This window comes from Podarcis filfolensis (assembly GCF_964270895.1).
Source record: "Podarcis filfolensis genome assembly, chromosome: 3".
Classification (NCBI taxonomy): Eukaryota; Metazoa; Chordata; class Lepidosauria; order Squamata; family Lacertidae; genus Podarcis; species Podarcis filfolensis.
Genome location: NC_139606.1, coordinates 63,975,717 through 63,998,712, shown reverse-complemented (window position 1 = coordinate 63,998,712; position 22,996 = coordinate 63,975,717). Strand labels below are relative to the sequence as shown.

The window sequence follows — 22,996 nt, the reverse complement described above, 5'->3', positions numbered from 1 at the left end:
CTGAAACCAACAGTGTATAATTTAAAATGCTATTTCTTTCTCCCTAGAAAATGATCGTTTTGAACAAAAAATGTATCCAATAATTCCAGGCTGTTAGACACTTCTGAGTGATAAATACACCATCAATTCCCATTCATAAAATAAAACTTCCTTTTGCTGCTTCACGAGCTAAGTTAGCAAGATAAATGCATCGCTACTGACATCTGTTCTACGTGGGCAATTTCTTCTAGTATCTTAGTACTACTACAAAGTTGGCTTCTCTGCTTGTGCCGAGTGACTGATGTGATAAGAAAAAAACTATAAGCTTACAAACAACCCAACCACACTGTCTTATTTCATGCCCAACATTAACATCTTACACACTTCTGGACAAGTTTCCGAAAAAGAATTTTTTTCACCCAAAAGCTGCAACAAATGCCAGCTATGTAAAATTTACTCTTTTAAGTGGCTGAAACAAAAATAATTTAGATAGTCATGCTTTAAAAGTTGTATTTGTACAGGCTGGATATTTTCAAATTCACAGCATGCCTTCTGAAACATCTATACAAAGTTATAAATATTTTAGAAATCTAGTCATTCCTATATAATTTAAGGAAGCAAAAAAGAGATAGCCAAGAAACCAGGAGATTTGTTTCTTTCTTCTCATAACAAATGATGGAAAATGCAAACAACATTGTTTAATTTTTATCAGTTCACACTGAAGCAAAGATCAAGAATTAACTTCTAAAACAGCAATATTCAGTACTATTAAAAATCAGAAGTTCTACCAGCCACAGCCAGTTTCTTGCTTTGAAGATAATCACTGTTTCCTTTTCCCCCTCTTGTTTTCTTTGTGTGTGTGTTGCTGCTGCTGCTGCTGCTGATTCAAAATAAGGAAAAGACATCCACCAGTTCTCCAATAACCCGCCGAAAGATAAATCCTTGTGTTTCCTCCTGCTCCCACTCTGTCCTTTCTAGCTAGGTTGGCTGTATGAGAAATGGCTCACGAATGGATTTACAGAGTGAGACTCTTACCTTGAAAGTTAACCAACTTTAATGATTTCCCCTCGTATCTCAAAGTTAAAGATTAGCAAGCACTTTCAAGCAGTTCCACTACAGCAAAAGTTCTGCAACCACACAGAATCTACAACTCATAGCAGTAGATGTTTACATTACTGTCGTGAGCACTAGGCCACCTTGGGCTTTGGAATGGAAAAGCAGCATATACATTTTATGAAATATAGACATTTTACCATTTTCCTATCTAATTCTTCAATAGAAAAAATAATGTAACACAACAGAAGCTCCACTGGTTGCAGATCTGCAGAAAGCAGGTGCTACCTTAAACTTTTGTAAATTGAAATATGGACTGTTATTTTAAAACACACTGGGGGGGCTGTACTGAACAGCTCTTACACTAACCTTTTAACTGATCTTTATATGAAGCAGCATTTCTAACAGCATCTTCCCAACTGTGGCTAAAAATAATGAAACCAAGAAAGTATCCATTTCAGTAACTATAATTAATATTTCCCAAGAAAATATTTCTAGTGCCTAACCACACTAAGTCATACTTGTGTTTCTAGATAGATAGATAGATAGAGATAGATAGATAGATAGATATAGATATTCATCCAATTTGTTAGTGCAAGGAAAGAAAGAAAGAAACAATAGTTTAACTTTCCAGTTTTTACTTACCTTGCAAAGCTTCTGATAACGTGGGGAAGAAACTGCCATTCTCTGCAAGCGATGCAACAATACCACAACTTTCTGCAGCGATGTTCTCACCACCGCCATCATTTTAAGTTTGCCACACTTCTGAAGACACCTCAAAATTTGCATTATAAATGAAGAACAACTATCATTTCCTCTTGGTCACTGGACAACGATTTGCCAGCTCTCTGAGCATGCTCGCTTCCAGGGCAGCTTTTCCGAGTGACAGACTCAAAGGCAAAGGCAGTTAGCATAGTGTTAAAGTGTCTCTTCTTTCAAAAAGCCAAATACACACAAAAACAAAAGCTTGCCGGCATCCTCGAAGCCTGCATTTGCCCGGCAGATCCAGGGGAAAATGCCTGCTACCAAATGGGGAGAGTGAACTACATACCACCGAAGGTTTATGAATTGACAGCACCGAGCTGCAGAAACAAAGCAGAATTCCTCGGGGAAGACATAATCACAACAGTTCTCCTTTTGAATATGCCTCATAGGAAGAAAGAGAGCAGCGTTCCTTCCCTCACTCTGGAGAAAGATGCTCTCGCGCTCACACTGGAAGCAGCTCTGGCAGAGCTGTGGAGCAAGTGAATAATACAGTGTGCTATAAATCTTATGAGAAGAGCAGAGGGATACCTGCCCTAATTATATCAGCCATACGTTAAAGGCTAATAAATCACATAGCGACAGCTCTCAAAAGCTAGATTATCTTGCACAAAAGGAAGACCTGCAGGGGGCAAACCCTATCCTGTGAAGATTCTCTTAAAGCTCATTCATCTCCAGAGCTCCGAAAGGAATCGTTCTACATGTAGAAGTACCAATGTTATTATGGTGAAAAATCCAATTAGAACCTTTCCTGCATAGGTCCATTTGAAGAATAAGGCAACTGGGTATGATTTTAGCAAGATAATATTTTAGTTATTGATTACTCACCCTCCTGCTCCCTCCCCCTGGGCAGGATTCTTCACAAGCTTTGGACCTTGATAACAAACTCTGAGAAGTTGTATCATTTAAGGAACTTAGTTTAAGACAGATGCTTCATAATGAGGCTATTCTTTTGCTGTCAGCATCAGTGTGGGTCTAACAGTGAGAACATACTTCAAATGTGGCAAAGTGTAACAAGGCACAGGCTGAAGTCACATGAGGCTGCAGTGCTTCTGAAGCAAAGCAAGTCTGGGAGACTGGTCAGGTGGCCAGTGGCTGGATAGGAGACAGCCTGGGAACCCTGTGTCGGCTGTCTTGAGTTCAACACTAAAATAAAGGTGGGATATGCAACATACAAATATTCTTCATTAAATATGTATCTTATGATGTGGCAGGTCCCTCCACAGAGAGGCTCACCTGGTGTGGCTTTTAATGCCATGTGAGGGGCTTTTTATTTTGTTGATTTATAATTGTGAACCTTTGAATTCACTGAATTTTAGATATGCTGCATACTTTTAGTGGTGCAGCATATTTCCCCCCTATGACGCTGAAGCCTTTGCTGTTGAAATTTTTATGCTGGCATTTTATGCTAGAGTTGGTTTACTGTTCTGTGATTATTCTTGGATATTAATGCTTTATTGTTTGTAAGCCGCCCAGAGAAGCCTGTTATTGGGCGACATTGTAAATGTCATTAACCAATCAATAAAAACAGAACGTATGGATCAAACGTCCTGCTCTAATATCAAGCCACCTACCAGGGCTGAACGAATCAAATAATTCCACAAGCAGAAACCCAATGCACTGTAAAATGGCATGTGAAGAGCAAGTATGGTTCAGGCACTTGACCCTAGCCACACCCTGCAAGGAAAGGACGTGGAACACTTCAAGGAAAATAACCAAGATTAAAACTCCTTCCCAGTCATAAATAGGATCAACAGGTCAGATACTGTGTCAGAAACATGGCTCTAGTGGATCATACTTAAATAGTTAGGCTGGAAATAAACTCCATGCCATCAACATGGCCTGGATAGCTCAGATGGTTAGAGCATGGTGATGACAGCGCCAAGGTTGCAGATTCGACCCCCATATAGGACAGCTGCATATTCTTACACTGCAGGGCACTGGATTAGATCAGGCTTCCTCAACCTCGGCTGTCCAGATGTTTTGAGACTACAATTCCCATCATCCCTGACCACTGGTCCTGCTAGCTAGGGATCATGGGAGTTGTAGGCCTAAAACATCTGGAGGGCCGAGGTTGAGGAAGCCTGGATTAGATGACCCTCTGGGTCCCTTCCAACCCTACAATTCTATTATTCTAACATACATCACAAAAGGACTAATACTAAGAAAGTATATAATGGCTTTATTCTCAAGGATAACCAAGGTGGTGCCCTCCAGATGTTATTATACTCCATTTCCCATCATCCCCACCAATGGTTATCCTGACTGGGGCTGATAGGAGTTGGGAGTGTAATAGTGTACTGAGGGTAATGCATGGGCTACCCCTGCTCTATCCCAACACTACTCGTGTACTGTAGGAATGTAGAAACAACAAAGTAAAACAATTTCACAAGAACAAAGCTCTCAAGTGTCAGAGACTGTGTGAGAGACTACTTGATTGGTTCTTCCTTCTTCCTACCTACTCCTGCCAACCCCCATGTATTTTTTTTAATATTCCTGCGTTATTGGAGAAGCAGGCAGGTGGAGAATGACAGACATGCACTGGGGCAGTCCCACAATACTTCGGATGGGGGGGGGGGAGAGAACATATCTAAAAAGTCTTCTTCCCAATCATAAGGAGCACAACTTCAGGACTACTTGGTAATCCCTTTTACAAAAGCTCACACGATTCCTCTTAAATAGCCATCCTCTCTGCCTGTGTGCTGAATAGAGTGCTACCGTACTCCTACAACAGCTCAGAAATCAGGAAAGCAAATGTTTTCACCAAATACTGCAAGCAACCTTTTCCGTGCATGACTAGAGCCAACAAATATTTACTTACTGTGAGATTCTAACTTGAGGCAACAAAATAGAAAAGACAAATGAGGCACTTAATGTTAAAACAAAACAAAACAGAATTGGCTACATTTAGCTAAGTGACGTTGCTTGATCCCACATGCTTTCCCAAGGATACAGTTTCACACCTCTAGTAGCTAAAACTTGACAACTTCTAACTTTTTCTAAGTTTATCCATTAGCCTGGTTGGTGCATATTCTGTAAATCAATACAAGGTTTTAAAATATGAAGTTCTATGATTCTAAGTTTAGTACTCAACAACACTACCAGTGCAACATTCAAAGAATCTCACATCCCGCCCACCCTTATTTTGCCTAGCTTTGTAAAGAGCAACTTCTGAACTCTGGTAGTTGCAAGAGCAGGTCTGAAAGTGTGGCAGAGAGCCTTCTTGACAGTGGCGCCCTCCCTGTGGTACACTCTCCCATCAGATGTCAAGGAGATAAAGAACTACAGAACTTTTAGAAGACATCTGAAGGCAGCCTTGTTACTGGGAAGTTTTTAATGTCTGACATTTTATTATGTTTTTATATGTGTTGGAAGCCACCCAAGTGGCTGGGGAAACCCAGCCAGATGGCCATGGTATAAATAATTAAATTATGATTATGATTATTATTATGATTACAGAGGAGGACCCAATAAGTTGGTTCATGTTCAGTGGGTGAGGCTGCAGGACCCTCTTCAGTTCCTCCCCTTAGCCCATAAAGAGTGAAAGAAAATAAATTGTCCAAAATAAGCAAGTGCATGATTTGTGCAAGTGGGAACCTTCCCCTTACTCAGGCACAAAATTTCATTATGTGTATACAAACCCTTGCTTTTTCTACAAAAAGCTTTCTTCAGCCTAGATAGATCTTATCACTCAGCTTAATCATCACCCTAAGCTTCCAAAGCAGAGAATTCAAAATTCAATATATAAAATACAGTGGTACCTCTGGATGCGAATGGGATCCGTTCCAGAACCCCATTCGCATCCTGAAGCGAACGCAAACCACGTCTGCGCATCTGCATGGGTCACGATTCGCCACTTCCGCGCATGCGCATGACGTCATTTTGAGTGTCTGCGTATGCGCAAACGGCAAAACCCAGAAGTAACGCATTCCGTTACTTCCAGGTCACCGCGGAGCACAACCCGAAAACGTTCAACCTGAAGCTACTTCAACCCGAGGTATGACTGTAGCTAAAACCAAATACATGAATTAGGGTGGGTCCTGAAAACACATATCCCAAGTGCCAAAGGCCAGGGCAAAGAGTTGCATCTTCAGCATATGACAGAAACTATACAATGAAGGTGTGAGATGCAACTCTTTGGGGAGTGAATTCCACAACCTGGGAGCTTCCACAGAGAATACCCTCTCCTGGGCCACCACCCACTTAACTTCTGAGGATGGTGGTACCATCAAGAAGGTCCCACTACTGATCTTAACACCAAAGGTCTGCAGAGAAGGAGGCTGTTTTTCAAATATTTCATGCCTAAGTCATGTAAGGTGTAATTACAGTATTTTCATATGCTCTCTCAATCCTGCTTTATTTAAAAGAGAAAATCCCTCCTTGGTAGAATTTCCATGGTTATTAGAATAGTGCAGTCTGTATTATTTGTGGCAGCTCTGAAATTGCTAATGATAGGTCTGTGGACAAACGTTGTGTGGCTATACAGATGAGGCTGAGGTTTCCACCACATGTGAACAAGGGAAGCTACCATATTTTTCGCCCTATAGGACGCACTTTTCCCCCTCCAAAAATGAAGGGGAAATGTGTGTGCGTCCTATGGGGTGAATGCAGGCTTTCGCTGAAGCCTGGAGAGTGAGAGGGGTCGGTGCGCACCGACCCCTCTCACTCTCCAGGCTTCAGGAAGCTCTCCGCAAGCCTTGGGAGCCCGAGGGAGTTCCCGTCGGGCACCCTAGGCTTGCGGATAGCAGCCTGCATCTCGAAGCCTGGGGCGCGCTGCACAGCGCACCTCGGGCTTTGGTCCCCTGACCTGGTTTGGAGGCTGGCGGCAGGGAGAACCCGCTTCTCCCTGCCACCAGCCCCACAAGCTTGGGGGACAGCGGGGAGGCGGAACACTGCCGTCCCGCTGTCACCCGACCTGGTTTGGAGGCTGGCGGCGGGGAGAAGCCCGCTTCTCCCTGCCGCCAGCCCCACAAGCTCGGGGGACAGCAGGGAGGCGCAGCGCGCCATCCCGCTGTCCCCCGACCTGGTTTGGGCTTCAGGCAGATATCTGCAAGCCGTGGGAGCCCGGCGGGAAGTCGCACCGGTCTCCCAAGGCTTGCGGAGAGCTGCCTGTTCTGGGGGCTGGGTTGGGGGAAGCTCGGGCTTCCCCAGCCCCACGCCTGGGGGGGGGGAATAAAAAAATTTTTTCTTTATTTCCCCCCCCAAAAAAAACTAGGTGCATCCTATGGGCCGGTGCGCTCTATGGGGCGAAAAATACGGTAAGTTGCTTTTCATATATGGATTGTTACACTGCATAGTTAGGACACTGGTAGCACTAAACTAAAAATTTAACTTTTTCTATGGATATGGAGGAAGGCCACTTACATATTTTTTAAAAAATGTAAATCACTTTCCTACTTACATATTAGTAGCAAACATAAAGCAAAAGCAAACCGTACTATAAAATGAAACAATGAAAATTCTAAAAGCTGAAAATACCAAGAATAAGCTGAAAAATTTTCAATAAGCAGCAAACAAAACATAACAATAAAAACAATGGAAAAACTCATTAAAACTTACTTTTACATTTTAATATTTTGTTTCACTTTAAACAAATGGCAGTGTTAAGCTAAACTTTACTAACTTAAGTTTCAGTGGAACAAAACCAAAACCCTTATTTGGACTTTATGGTAAACTAGGGGTTGTACTGTTCCCTAAAAGTGTGATTCTTGAAGTAATACTGTCTCCCAGGATTCTTCTGTTACATATTTTCATTCTCCATGCAATGTCTGCTCTTGCCTTGTTAAGTAGAATGTTGTTTCTAGCATATGACAAGAACTTTTTGGCCAAGCCTACCATAATCCCTTTACTGACTTCCAGGTCTACTCTGTAAGTATATGAATATTTAAATTAATTCTCCCAGCCATATCTTTGCCACAGCTTTATCTTAGGACCTATAGTCATCTTTAAGAATTCTAACACATTCTTCAGACACTCAACCTTCGTGCTTACTCTCTGGGTTTAGATCAGGGGTCAGCAACCTTTTTCAGCCTCGGGCCAGTCCACCGTCCCTCAGACCATGTGGTAGGTCGGACTATATTGGGGGGGGAGGGAATGAACAAATTCCTATGCCCCACAAATAACCCAGAGATGCATTTTAAATAAAAGGACACATTATACTCATGTAAAAACACACTGATTCCCAGACAGTGCGTGGGCCAGATTGAGAAGGCGATTGGGCCGCATCCAGCCTCCAGGCTTTAGGTTGCCTACCCCTGGTTTAGATCAACTTTTTCAGTAAAATTCCCACTTTCCCCCCAGGCTGTCAATAATAGTGCCTGAGGGCTATCTTCCTCAACTGTACCTAGTCTTTCGCCAGCAATCCTGAACAATTACATATTTTAAAATGCTGCCTCTAATATATTCACTATTCTCATTCAACTGGGCACCTTTTCCTCATTCTAATTCCTGCTGAATGCCATGACACATGCAGGAAATCAGGTCAACACTAACCCCTAGGATGACTGCCAGCAGTACGGTACAGATTTTCATGTTTTGCTCTCATGTTTTCTAAGTAACTGGAAACCAACATACTCTGAAACATAACATCTGCACAACCTTATGATACAAAATATCACAATTCTTCCTCTTTTTGTTTGTTAAAGACACCGTGTCCTTTTTTCCACATACTTTATAGCCAGTGAAAATATCTAAGTACACATGTTTCCCACTGCCAAGTGGGGTAATTCATGACACAAAGTAGTGTAGGGAATTTTTAAGTTCTGATCCAGGATCCAAATTGAAATAACAGTCAGAAAGAGAGATCTATACACAATATTAGCCTTGTTAATATTTTCTGTTTGATGAAGATATCATTTGGCTTATCTTCAATACCTGGAAATTAAGTGTACCTCTCAAAGAAGATGTGGGAAACATTTCAGGAAGTCGTAGATTGTTAAGATCAGAGTGTGAGCTGAGTGACAAACCAGCTAAGTTAGCCTTGTCATAGCCAATAGAACAGAAATAACTATAGTTGATGGATTTTCCTTTGGAAAACATAAAAAAATATTGCAAAACTCTAAGTTCCGAAAATAAATAGAATCAGTCAGGTTTTCCTAGTATTTGTCATAAGAACAGGACAGAACACAGTAAACAACCAGTTGTCTGGGGAAAGGCTGTTCCCTTGTGTGCATAACTGGCCATAAATGCACTAAAACCAAAATGATTTTTGTAGTACATAGATTACATACTGCTCCCAAGAAGCTGAAAGTCTACATCTAAGAAATAGCAAAAAAATAAATCACAAGAAATAAATCACTAGATACAAGTGAAAATCTACAAAAAGTAACTGCAACCCACTAGCTCAAACATTTAATTCATCCATTACACAGAATTAAACTAGAATAAAATTAAACGGTCATTGAGTTTAATTTAGTTACTGCCATGAAACAAACCTTGCAGAATTTACTAACATTCACTGTAATCTGTATTTTTTAGAGTTCATGTAATGCTTATATTCACATCAGTTTGCTACTGGCATTTTTACTATGAAACATTTTGATTAAAAAGTGCAAGATGGGATCATACTTTAAACAGAAATTTCCTTCACTGAAATTGTCAGCATACGATCAAATGAGATAATAGTATAAGATACTGTACTTTATGTTCTCATTTTGTCTTTGCACAAAGTGTGGGTCCTATAATTGCTTTTTATTGTAATGCTTAATATTTTGTACAAATATAGAAACATATGAATTGCCTTGTATTTGATGTTCTACATCAAACTAAGGTTTATCTTATCCAAAATTCTAGACTTGTTCAGATGGTATATTGATCCTGGGAAGAAAGTGGGAGTGGGCCTCAGAGCAACCTTCTCTCTCTCTCTCTCTCTCTCTCTCTCTCTCTCTCTCTCTCTCTTTCTCTCTCTCTCACACACTTAATTTATCTTCACGGGGGGGGGGGGAGAATCTAAGAGATTTTAGGTTTATTTGAACTGAGGGTCTCCCTTAGCACTGCAATGTACAAGCTTTCTCCAGCTGAAGCTATCTAGGACGCATACCCCCTAGTAAACAAAAGTATATCGCTATTGCTTCCTAACATGGAGGTCTAAAGAAGCAGCACAAATAACAACCAAGGAGGATTGCAGCAAAGGTTTTTTGCTGGGGAAAGAAGTGCCAAGCTAACAAAAATTACATTGCTGACATACTACACCGCCTCATTTTATTAACTATGCAGTCAACCACTTCCCCTGTCCTTCCTTCGAATATAAGAAGTACGGCCGAGCTTCTCAAAAGAGCAGGGACAGTGCAAAACTTTGTGATGATTCAGACACTGGCACTGCACAGTCTGAGAAGTGCAACTTGAAACACTTTTTAATTTCACTGAGGATGTTGGCACATACAACCTTCAAGCTGGAGCTTGAGCATCCAAAGGATAATAAAGGAAAACCTCTAGGTTCATGCACTGTTCCATTAACACCTCTAAAAGCATCACACCTCCAGACAACCAGTTGAGTTAGTTGTGCATTCTTGAAAAAGAGAATTTATAGTCATAGGATAAGGCTGAAGATTGAATTGGGTGGGGAGGGGGCAGTGAAACCACTGTATGTAACCACTTGCCAAGTGAAGGGTCACTTCAATAAATGATTCAGTTCATTGCCACAGTTGGCGCGGGGTGGGGTGGACAATTTGCTAGAGATCTAGCAGTTGTGCTCCATTTTTCAGTTGCTGTTTCCTTTGCATTTGCAGTCCCAGAGCAAAGATGCTTAAGTTTTAGCTGCAAATGCTCTGAAGGAATGCCTGCATTGTTAGTTCTGCACGTTTATGATTAACAAGTTCTCACTGACTAAAAACAAATCAAACTTTGTTGACCATCAAAAGGGTTTGCCATGAACTCTTAGCTGCATGCACATGACTAAACCCATTTATTTCTACATTGGGAGAGACTATATTATAGCACGTAATGGAGGGAAATTATTCAAGTAGAAAATGTATTAAAATATTCAGGTAAAATGGAAATAACTATGAAGGAGTCGCATAATGCAAGAAGGGCAAACAAGGATCCCATAATTATAAGGGAAGTATATTAAATTTCCTCCTCACAATTTAGAGGAAATTTCGCATGTTTTAACTTTGCTATTCAGCTTCCTGAGCTTTAAAGTCAAGGGTACAACAGCCTCAAAAGAGGATACCTACCTGCCCTTGGTTTGCCAAATATACCACTAAGCAATCAAGAAAATAGCTCTTACAGAACCTCCAAGAAAGAAAAGGGGACAGATAAGAACATAAGAATGTAAAAAGAGGCCTGCTAGATAAGGCCAATGGACCATCTGGTCTGGCATCCTTCTCTCACGGTGGCCAAACAAATAAGGCTGGTCCCATTTCCTTCCAATACCTCAGTGATGAGATCAGAAATGTGTTTAGTAATAATACTATACTGAAAGACAACCCCCATTCATTCTCCACACAATATTTGAAGTTTATCTGTCCTTTTATCAACTTTGAGACAGTTATAAAAACCATCATGAAATTTATTTTCAGCATTCAAAACTTCTGAGCCAATTCTTAGCTGCTCACTCTTCCTTTACCATCTATCATCCACATTAGTAGACAGCAGTGGTCAACAGTAAAGGGACCTCTGACCAGGTCCAGTCGTGGCCAACTCTGGGGTTGCGGCACTCATCTCGCTTTATTGGCCAAGGGAGCTGGCGTACAGCTTCCGGGTCATGTGGCCAGCATGACTAAGCCGCTTCTGGCGAACCAGAGCAGCGCACGGAAACGCCGTTTACCTTCCTGCCAGAGCGGTACCTATTTATCTACTTGCACTTTGACATGCTTTCGAACAGCTAGGTTGGCAGGAGCAGGGACCGAGCAACGGGAGCTCGCCCCGTTGTTGGGATTTGAACCACCAACCTTCTGATCGGAAAGTCCTAGGCTCTGTGGTTTAACCCACAGCGTCACCCGCATCCTTCATGGTCAACAGTAGTTTTGAGTTTCAGACTAGTTGAGGGTTAGAGAGCTCAGAGGCGAAATACAGTGGTACCTCAGGTTAAGGACTTAATTCGTTCTTGTGGTCCGTTCTTAACCTGAAACTGTTCTTAACCTGAGGTACCACTTTAGCTAATGGGGCCTCCAGCTGCCGCCGCACAATTTCTGTTCTCATCCTGAGGTAAAGTTCTTAACCCAAAGTACTATTTCTGGGTTAGTGGAGTCTGTAACCTGAAGCATCTGTAACCTGAAGTGTCTGTAACCCGAGGTATCACTGTATAAGAATAAACTGGGAAATTCATACGTGCTAATAGATAAAGGATAGCTACATTATAATTATGTGTCTTCAGAACAGCCAGAAACAAAACAGGCAACTCTTACTGAAAAAATGAATACTAACAAGACCAAGAGAAGACTTCACAAAAATGTACATTTGCTCTTTTAGTATGAATTTACTGAAATCTCTTTTTATATCGCAGAAAATCATATTGCTGAAATGATCCCTCTACTTCAAAGCCTATGTCTAAAAATCAGGTTGGGTTATGGTTTTCCTATGTGAATTAATGGCATTCATTCAGCAACGGTAAGCTGTCACAAGGTGTTTTCCTTCCTCCCACCAATCATACCTTTGGACCTTGCTTGCTAGTAAATAACAAGAAAGGGAGACACCTCATAGCAGTTCCCATCAGCAAAGTTTACTTATTGATTCCCTCCTATCTGACAATATAGGAGCTTTGTGTCTCTGAGAGATTCTTGAGGCAAAATTTAGGCTGGTGTGAGATATGTAAGACATCATGATACTCTGATTCTTGATTTGCAGCATCCCTACTTAGAAAGTATAGAAATGCTTGTGAAGAGGCCCAATGGGCTAGAGGTTTGGGGAATACTTGATTAAAATTACTGTAACTTTTAAGTACAGATTTATTAAACAAGGTTTATGGAGAAAAAAACATTTACTTTGTGGAATTTTCTTTAAAATACACACTCAGATTTAGCAGCTCATTTTGATCCCTTAGCTGATGGCCCTCCGTTACTGCGCAGCAGCCTTTATTCTTCAGCAGGCATTGGACTCGTTATTAATTGCATGTTACTGTTGTTTTTATTTATTGCAATCTGGCTTTAGCATTTTAAACGTAAAGGCAAGTTAACTACTTTAACTAACACACACAAACTTGTCGTGCTCTTACCTCTATCTGCTTTTTCAGTTCTCTTCCAGAAGCACTGTCCTGAACAGCGCGTTCTCGTTGTGATGCGTCTGCAAGCACGTTAACTGTAGCTTCTGCTTCTTGTATCCACTTGAGGAAACTTTCAAGGTCTTTGAGCAAGGCATGCACTGCCTTCAGCTCAGCCTCCAAAGCATTCTGCCTATTAGATGTTCTGTAGGGGAAAAAAATAACACTGACCTCAGAAAAATTGCAAAAAGGAATCATTAAATCTAAGACAGAGCAGTTGGTGCACATTTGTTTTGGTGCATTATGCCACAGGTTCTGGAATTTCTATGCGTATTCATTTACTTGCAAGATGCTACAATTTATGAAAATGATTCAATATACTAAATACTCCTCTTCTTGCTGTAACCATATTGCAATGTTGCAAGTGTGAGGAACTTAACTGCACACTTTCAGGACGTTGTGAAGCAAGCAAATAGTTTTTTCGCAATGAATGAAAACAACTCCCTAAAGTGTACAGACCACAATGCTGTTAAAAAGTGGAACAGATGTTCTTTATTTTATCACTTACTTGGGAGATTGCAACTACTCCTTTAATAGAATCATAATTTATTTGAGAGTTTCTTTCATATTTCACATATTGCAACCTATTACACACCTCAATATTCTGTAAACATTTGCAACACTTTTGACTTTGACTGACCTTCATCTTTCCAAACTGAAATGAATTCAGGCAACATGATCAACTCACAGGATTTAATTTTTGAAGATTGTTTTGGTGATAATCTATTGGTAGGCTAAGAAGGTGCCAAATCTATATATTTTTTCCTGCCAAAAATCTGCAATAAGCAAGTGCCAAATTGCAGAGCTATAGTACCAAAAGCATCCTTTCCAAATATCTACTTCAAGTATTATATCATTGAATAATACGTTATTTTAAAGTATTGGTGATTGCTGGCACAATGGTTGAACTTTGTGTGCATGATTTTTTTTTTTTTTAGAAACACAAAGAATGAATAGATCACATTTCAATTATATGTTTAAAATAAATAGTTAAGAACATTTTTCAAGGCAGCTACAACTTTGCTCATATTTAAAGGATAAATGCATGGGGCTTAGGACCTCTAGACATAATAATCGAGGTATTTTCCCCATCTTCAGTTTTGAGCCAACACAAAATACAGTTCTATATGGAAGAATTATACCATCACAGAACATTAATATCCAGAGGATTTAGTGTGTGCAGCTACCGACAGCAGAATCCACACACTTCCACAAATTAAATTTTATGCTGGAGTGCTCCAACAAAATTGTAGTTACTTCCCACAAGATCTTTTCAGCAAAAAATACATACCCAGATTTCCTACCAAAGCATCTTAATATAATTACTGTTCTGCAGTAAGATATTTTCTTGTGATTCCTAATAGCCAACGTGTGGAAGCACCATATAAGGTGAAGTGGAACCTGTGCCAGTATGGAACATACCTATGATTTTGTGTGTGTGTGTGTGTGTGTGTGTGTGAGAGAGAGAGAGAGAGAGAGAGAGAGAGAGAGAGAGAATGCACACACTCACTCACACATGCACCCACACCACCCACTCACATAAAATATCAAAGAGATGCACAACATAAAAAACACAATACAAAAAAAGCCCAAGAATGACCGGTTTGTCTAAAACGGGAAATTAAATAACTGAATAGGCATTATAAGCCTTAAAGAGACATCTGAAGGTTAACAGTGAGGACACCTGCTGAATCTCTGTTGGAAGAGTATTCCAGAGCATGAGACCAGAGGTACTAAATGCCTGACATCTAGTTGGGGCCAGCAGGGCTTCTGAGATACAGGAGACCACCAACTGTGCCCCTCCAGATGATCTCCTATGTAAAACCCTGTGTGAACTGCAGCATAAAATAATAAACTGATGCAACAGTCCATGTGATAGTTACTACTACTCACAGATCCAGATCTAAATAACTGTGAAATTAGTTCCAAGAACAAATTGTAAAACAGCTCTGCCTAAATGAGAAATGTTTGGTGAAAATATGGGCAGATATTCAGATGATGGATGATTTCCAGGAAATGATTATCATTAAGATCAAGAACTGCTAATGTCTTGTCATGCTTATTTATGCTCTCCTGTTTTAAATTCTGAAATAATCCATGTAGTGTATTATGGATCAGGATTAAGCCATGGTTTTATAACCTGGTTTGTAGAGATCACTTAAACCACAGTTCTCCAGTTCTGACAAAATTAGAACCTGCAGTGTAACAAACCTCTGAAGTACTGATGTGTGAGAGGCAATGGTAGATGAACTAGGAGCACACATACCCACATCCATGTCTCTTGGTCCTACATACATCGTGAGACAGCACTCTGGCCTTACCCCTCAAACTCCTCCACTAAATGCCCTGGCAAACGCCCCTTGGTCATGAGAGCTTCACCTGCTGGATTTCTTCCTGTGGTGCATTAACTAAGTGGCCCAAATCTACCTGAATACTATCAAGAAGCATGTGTGCAATGAAGAGATAAAGTGGAGATATTTGTTCATTAGACAAGGATGCAATCCTGTGCACCCTTAACTAAGAATAAATCCCATTTCATGTAAGTATATTTAAGATCGTGCAGTAGGATTGTGCTGTTTTTGGAGTATAGGGATGCTGCCAAAGCAGAAAAACAAAAGGAGAAAGTAAAGATGCTATGAACCACATGATCCTGTGAATGTATCAGGTGACTTGCTGGATCAGAGGAAAGATCCATTCAGTCCAGAACACTGGCCAGCCAGGTGCATCCAGGAACACATAACATGAGTACAGTAGGAAAGAACCATCTTCTGTTCATCCCCAGCTGCTAGACAGAGGTAACATTGAAATTCCCCTTCTTAGTACTGTTCAATGTGTTTTTTCAGTCTTGAGTCCAAAATCTGTTCCCTGTGTAGTCCTAGTTAATTTAAAGAACATGAGCACTTCAAGAAGATAAAGCAAAAGAATTGTCAGGTAACAGGAAGTCCAAACCCACGTAACGTTTGAATCAACGATAAAGCTAACAACAAGAGGTTAAAGGGCCAATGAAGTTAAAGGTAAATCTAACTTCATTTTTGCTGTAGCTTTACAGAACTCCAAAAAGTGCAAAGAATAACTTTGCTGATTATCATAATGGGGGGAGGTATAGGTGAGCACATGCATGACTGAAACAGTGGTTTTAAAGTTGCAAGGAGGGTGTCCTATTTTTAAAATCCCTTTTAGGGGTTTTAAAAACATGAAAGTAGACTTTTTAAAAAGTCTAGACTAAATTCAAGAAATAATATCTGAGTCTGAGACTGGGGACAAAGAATGTAATTTATTCATCCAGGTTACAGAGATTCTGACAAATTACCCAGTCTCAACCCTGAAGTATAAACAATTAGTGCCCACTGTGTAGCATATCTAATTTATACAGCAGCTCAAATTTGAGAGGGCAATCTCTTCAATGCCAGTGGTTTCAAAATGGTCTGAATTAATATAACAAGCAGGGACATGTTGGTTTTAAAGAAGTTTCAATTAGAGAAAATGCTGAAATTCTCCATTATTTTCAGCAGTCCTTTACTCCCAGATGTTGTTAATCTTTCTTTTCCTTGCTGTTAATTATCAATTTTTAATTGCTGTTTTTTCTTATAATTTTAGTATTTCTTGTAAGCAGAGGTTTTGCTACAATCAAGCAGTATATACATTTTGCTACATACACATAAATAAGTTCCAGCATGTTTACCTGCTTCATGGTTTAAAGTATTTAAACAGATTTCTAAATGTCAGTTTCCTCCTCCACCACATTTTCAAGATAAAACATAATCTACCCAAGCTTCTTTTAAATAGCTGCTTGTTCACTTTTGCCTTCAAAGCCTGTTTCACCGCTTGGCTTCATTTACAATAAGATTGCACTGTTCCTATCAAGTCCCAATACAAATTCCTCCATAATTTACCTTAAAATTATTGGCCAGTTTTTTAATCTTCAAATCTTCATGCCAAAATGAATTAGCCATATACCACCCTAACATTACCTGCAAAGTTATTTTATTTTAGAAATGTTGCAACTATCAATACTTTGCAATGCATATTGAGCACATTGAGAATGAGCATACTATCTTTTTATTCTCCAACACCATGAAGTATATACATTTTATTATTTGACATATTTTTCAAGTCTATGATATTTTATAACATATACATAAAGTCTAATAATTTTACTCAACCGGCCTGAAAGAGAGTTGATGTACAGAAACCACAAATGCTAACAAAAGATAAAGGGAAATCCAGGCGAGAAGGGACTCTTGGGTCTTAACACAGTGAAAGTGACAGGACTGATGAAATTATGTAGAATGATGAAAAGAGGCAACCTAAAAACAAACCATCTTCACATCTCTAGAGGAAACTTTTTTCGGGTTAAAATAAAATTGTTCAAGGTAACGAAGAGAATGATAGCTGGAGGCAGAAAACATACTATTATACAAAGAAGGAATTGTGACTCAACTGCAAGAAGTTTATTTTCAAATGGGAAAAATCATTAACTCTATTCCTTTCAGGATCAGACAGGGAGCTTCTGTGGCTTAAAACACTAAAAACTGAAGTTGAGGGATATTTTCTCAAAGTGTAATCCAGGACTCCCTACAGAGGACAGAAGGCTTTCTTGGAGAGGATTACTTATACAAGGTAATGAGGTACATCTGTAAGGCAATAGTCTGCTTTCACAATGCTACTGCTTGTGAAGACTCTAACTCAGGGGTGCTGAACCTTTGGCTCGTGGACCCAAACTGGAAGGCCATTTCCGCCAAGCTATGCCCACTTGCTCTAAAAGCTGATGCCATATACGACCTCAGGCATGGGGCATGTAAAGAAACATCTGACTCATCCAAAAGTCCATTTGCAGGCACTGATGATCAGCTGATTGATTGATGGGTCTTGCTGAATCCCTTGCAAAGTGCTCTGTTGTGGAGCAACAGCACTCAGCAAGACCCATAGCCAGGTCATACTTGGCCTGCAAGAGATGAGGAAAATAATGATCAAGCCCACTGGCCAGATCCATTTCCCTACCCCTGCTCTAGCCTGTGGATATAGGGATGTCCAAGTATGTTGCACATGCATAATCTTTTCCTTTGACCACTACCTGACTGGGTCAGGCAGAATGCTGCTAAACAATGATATGTTCTCATTACATTGAAGGAGACACAGATAGCTGTTTTTCTGCTCAAGGACTTTCCATAATGAAATCTGTTATTTCCTGGCACTACAGTACTTGGGGCTGAACCAAATGAGATTTGGAAACATCAAAAAGCACCTTTCTTTCAACCATTTTCCAAAAATGACTTAAAGAAGGAATTGAAAATGTTTCCATATTCAGGAAGCACTGCTTTCACTTTCAGTAGGTTTTGTGTACCCTTGGTGATAGGGATGTCAAGAAAATCCAAAAGCACAAGACAGTTGACAACATAGCATAGACAAGGAAGAGGTGGGCAATCTTGATGGAGCACTCCTCTCAACAGGGCTGGAAATGCTGATCAGAAAAATAGTTAATGATACAACCTTATATTTTCCAAAAACAGGGACCTTCCCAAGAGCCCATATTTATTAAACAAATATCTCAGGAACTTTAAAGACCTGGCTACACATGGATCCATGCTGGAAAAAAGAATCAGAAATCTGACCAGCTTCATTTGGCTTGCGCTGCACAAAGGAACAGTTTAGAGTTCTTCCTTGATTTAGATACACTTGGTAAGAAAGCCCCCAATTTAGGTTATACCTGAATTAATAGAATATGAATTTGAGGCACACGTTTGTTTGCACATACCTTTGTTTCAAGTTGATCCATGAGGTATTCAAGTGATCCATTATTTCCTTCACTTTTCTTGTGTCATCACCATTGTAGTCTTGAAGAAGTTTGTTTGATAGATCATTGAATTGACTCATCTTGGTATCCCCTTTATCTAAATCCTGTAGTAACATCTAAGCAACAAATTCAGAGTAGTTAAGAAAAAGCAAGAGGGGGATATCAGTGTAAAACTGAAAATCAAATATGGTTTCTCAAACTCTGACTATACTTTTTAATTAAAGGATCACTCTTTCAACCAATGTTGTGAACTACAAAAATAAAAAAATGACAAATCAGGAAGGTAGAAGGGTCTGTTCCACAGAGACATCAACTACAATCTTAATAGAAAGGAACAGCCCCATGATTCTGCAATCTAGCAGAAACTCATCAGTAATGTGGAAGGAGAATCAGAAAAGTCTAAATCGCTCCTTTCCCCACAACACAAATAAAATTCCAGTCAATAAAGTGAATGGGGGGGCATAAAAGAGATATTTAAAATTGTGTGTGGTGTGTTGAAAGTATATAGGGAGACTCTTTACTCCCTTTCTCCTAATACTTTAACATGGGGTCATCCACTGAAGCTGAATGTTGGAAGATTCAGGGCAGATGGAGAACATTTTTTCTTCATACAGTGCATAGGTGAAATAGTGGCATTTACTACCACAGTATGTAGTGATAGCCACCAATGTGGTTGGCTTTAAAGGGGCTTTAGACAAATTCATGGCTGCTAAGGCTATTGATGGCTACTAGCTAGGGTGACTGTGTACTAAATTCAATATCAGAGGCAGTATTCCTTAAATACCACTTGCAGAGGAACACAAGAGTGCTGTTGTGCTTACAGGCTTCCAACAGACATCTGGTCCGGCACTGTGATAACAGGATGCTAGATTAGATAGGGCTTTGGTCTGATCCAGCAGGATCCACCAGATTTGGTTTATAGAAGTGATGAGGAGTTAAAAGAAAGTAGAGATGATTAAATGGCTTTAAGTGAACTTTCATTCCAGTGCATGGCAAAGATGTGGAGTTACTCTCAATACCATGTTGGGAAGAGGTACTGGGTCCAATTGTTTATTGCTTGCTCGTCATAAGGGCTACTTCATCAATGGCCTTTGCTGTATTCTGTAATGAGTTGTGACGCAGGGCTGATCTTTCTCCCCTAATGACTCTAGTTCTTTTGGGTTATGAGAAGAGTTGAGGAGGGATTACTGGAGGCTGATGTGGTGCCCTGCAGCAACCCAACCTCCTGCTTGCCAGACAGAATCTATTTTAGGCTGAAGGGGCAAAATGTTCATCTCTTTCCTGTCAACTTCTTCCAGTCCTGCCTGCTAGCTAAAGGAAGGAACTGTAACATGAGTAAACTACTTTCCCTAGCAACAGAGAATAGACTTTAACATCGGAGTCATTTTAAAGAGCATCTACTAGTGTCACTATATACCATGCATTTAGCATCAGATGTGTTCTAAGGAGAAACATCCATGCCCAGGGAGTTCATAACCAAAGGTAGGAGGACAAAGATGAAGGGCCACATTTTAAAAATAGTGAGGATCAATGGGTGAATCAATCATTTAAAAGGCTCTCCTGAAACATTCTTGCAAATCCTCAACTACTAAACTTTTCACATATTTGCTGTCTAGCCTTAAAAAGTAATTGGAGAGCTATGCTGTTCCAAACATAATATTAGTCGCAAAGTACAAATGAGATTATATTTTTATAGAGAAACTGTGGTCTGAATTTTATGTCCGCTTAAACTAACATAAATAATATGCAGATGTGCCTCCAACAACAACAAAACATGAATGATGTTTAAATCATTTGTTTTCCAAATAAAAATATACAATGTAGGTGAAACATTATGCATGGTCATCTATAATAGAACAAATGAAATATATCCATGAATACTTATTTTTAGCCCTTCATGTTCCTTGTAACATTGCTGACATTTATTTGTGGTGTATTTATTTGCAAGTTTAAAGTTCCATTATCTGTAATAAAATTTATGGATATACACAGAAGCATGAAACAGACATAAACCTGGATTAGTGATGAAGGTTATGTTGTACCATTAAAAAAAGCAGGTTTTTCATCTGTTTCTTAGCTGAGGCTATCAGTAGCTGCTAGTCTTGATTGTCAAAAGCAGTAAGACTCTGAATGCGTTGCTGGGACTCACAAGTGGGTCAAATGCTGTTGGGCTCCTGTCCTGCTTGTCCCATAGGAATCTGTGAGAACCGCATGGAGGACTAGATGGACCTTCAGAAAGATCCAGCATGGATCTTATGTCTTTTTTAATTGACACTTTACAAAACATTTTTGAATGTGGGTGTTACTTAGATTTGAAAAGATCTATTCAGCAAGGTTTTACAAGCTGACAGACTAATTTTACACGCCAATGGATTAAAGATGGAAGGCAAGGAGACTGCTGGATCCCAGCCAGAATGATCAAGTGATCCTCAGCATAGGTATGACTAAATCAGGGAGAAGGGATGAGTAAAATGTGCAGGTGTGTTCCTGTGTAAAGCAAACGTTTTGCTAGTCAGTATTGATAGTACTGAGCTGTATGGCCCAATGGTCTAACTCAGAATAATGCAGCTTCCTATATGCTAGGGAGCATTCAAGTTCTATGTGCATTTTGAAGCCCTTCTTTATAACAAAGACTTCCAATCTTTAGAATAGGTTTATCAGCCTTTACAAGGTTCTTCAGGAGAAAGGATAAGATACAAATTTAATAAATGATAATAAGTCATTCTCAAAGGCAACTTCTTTCAAAAGGTAGCTGCAGAAACAACTAACTTTCAACAAGTATTTTGAATTTAAAGAAAGCAATTTTTCATCTACAAAATGTAAATTGTCAATTATCAAATATATTTTTCTGGGCATGTGAATAAGACAAGTGCAAGATGGATTCATAAACCATTCAGAGAATCAAATTAGAAAGCACATTTTAACTTACTTTGTTTTCAGCAATCTGCTTGGTGAGCTTCTCTTTAGGAGACTGCAGAAGGGCATGCAGGTGGATCTCATATTGTCCAATTAGCTTCTCCATTTCTTGCTTCTGGTCATCCCACTTCATGCTGTCAGAAAGCATACGTTTTAACTGCTGCTGACGTACTTCTACCCCATGTTGTGTATTATCCCATTGGTTCTTAACTTTCTCCACTGAAAAGGACAAAGGAGGAACATGTAACCAAACAAAAAGCATTTTGTGGCTATTACATTATCCTCAATCTTTCTGTTACTCAGAGTAACCATCCAAAAATCACTGAAGCCAACCCTGAGCCCTTGGGAAGCTGTTACGCACAGCTCTCACAAACTAACCCATTCATCTTCACAGAAGGACAAGTTCATTTCTACACATGGATTCCCTTTGCTAGACACTCTCTCTCTCTCTCTCTCTCTCTCTCTCTCTCTCGAACACACATTTATGCTACAAGCATAAATGCATATTCATAATTACCACTAAATGTCTCTCCTCCTCCAAGCCAATATTAGTTCAAATGTATAAAGAGGCAATGAAGCTCCCACCACTCCCACATATAGCTTGCTTTTCTCTATGCTGGATTCTGATATGTGGTAAAATTTCAGGTCTCCTCCATATTCCATCCTGCCTCCAACCATGACTTGCCAGATTATGTCAGTCTCCACCCAGGCCATTGCAAGCTCTGGCCCCTGCATCCCTTCAGTAGTCACTGTTAATAAAAATTGGTCGCCTTTCCCCTAACGCAGGCATCACCAAACTCGGCCCTCCAGATGTTTTTGCACTACAATTCCCATCATCCCTGACCACTGGTCCTGTTAGCCAGGGATGATGGGAGCAGTAGTCCCAAAACATCTGGAGGGCCGAGTGTGGGGGTGCCTGCTCTAGCGTAACTATTGCGCATTTGTACCCATCTCCTCACACTTCTGTCCACTGGGAACATACGTTTCTCTGTGATTGCTGTCCTAACATCAGAACTTGATGTTTTATTTTTCAGATTCTGAGCCAAGGTAAAAACAAAATCCAGCCGGGGATGTCGATGTTCTAAGTCTTCTTTTGTTATCTGTTAAGAGCCAGAATTAAAAATGTGTTACTTTCTGAGATTTAAATAAAGAATAAACCATGGGGGAAAGTCAACAATATTCACATTTATATTACAGAAGGTTATCAAGTTAGTAACTTCTTAATCAACATATTACAATGTTCTCACTACTTCTGTACTAACCAATATGATCAACATATTAAAATAAAGGCTCAA

At 39.9% G+C, this 22,996-nt stretch overlaps 1 protein-coding gene across 2 annotated transcripts in view; it reads right to left on the bottom strand.

The window, feature by feature from the left end:
• The window catches only part of UTRN (utrophin), a 317,035-nt gene that overhangs the window by 167,351 nt on the left and 126,688 nt on the right, over positions 1-22,996 (bottom strand). Inside the window, exons 49-52 of one of the 2 annotated variants that reach the window (XM_083607527.1) lie at positions 22,684-22,801; positions 21,715-21,920; positions 18,747-18,901; positions 12,947-13,136 (exon numbers count right to left, since the gene is read on the bottom strand). In XM_083607527.1, coding sequence (XP_083463653.1) covers positions 12,947-13,136; positions 18,747-18,901; positions 21,715-21,920; positions 22,684-22,801 — 669 coding nt within the window. Of the gene's footprint in view, positions 1-1,677; positions 2,779-12,946; positions 13,137-18,746; positions 18,902-21,714; positions 21,921-22,683; positions 22,802-22,996 lie in introns of those variants that run through there. The other variant, XM_083607528.1, reaches the window with a different exon arrangement.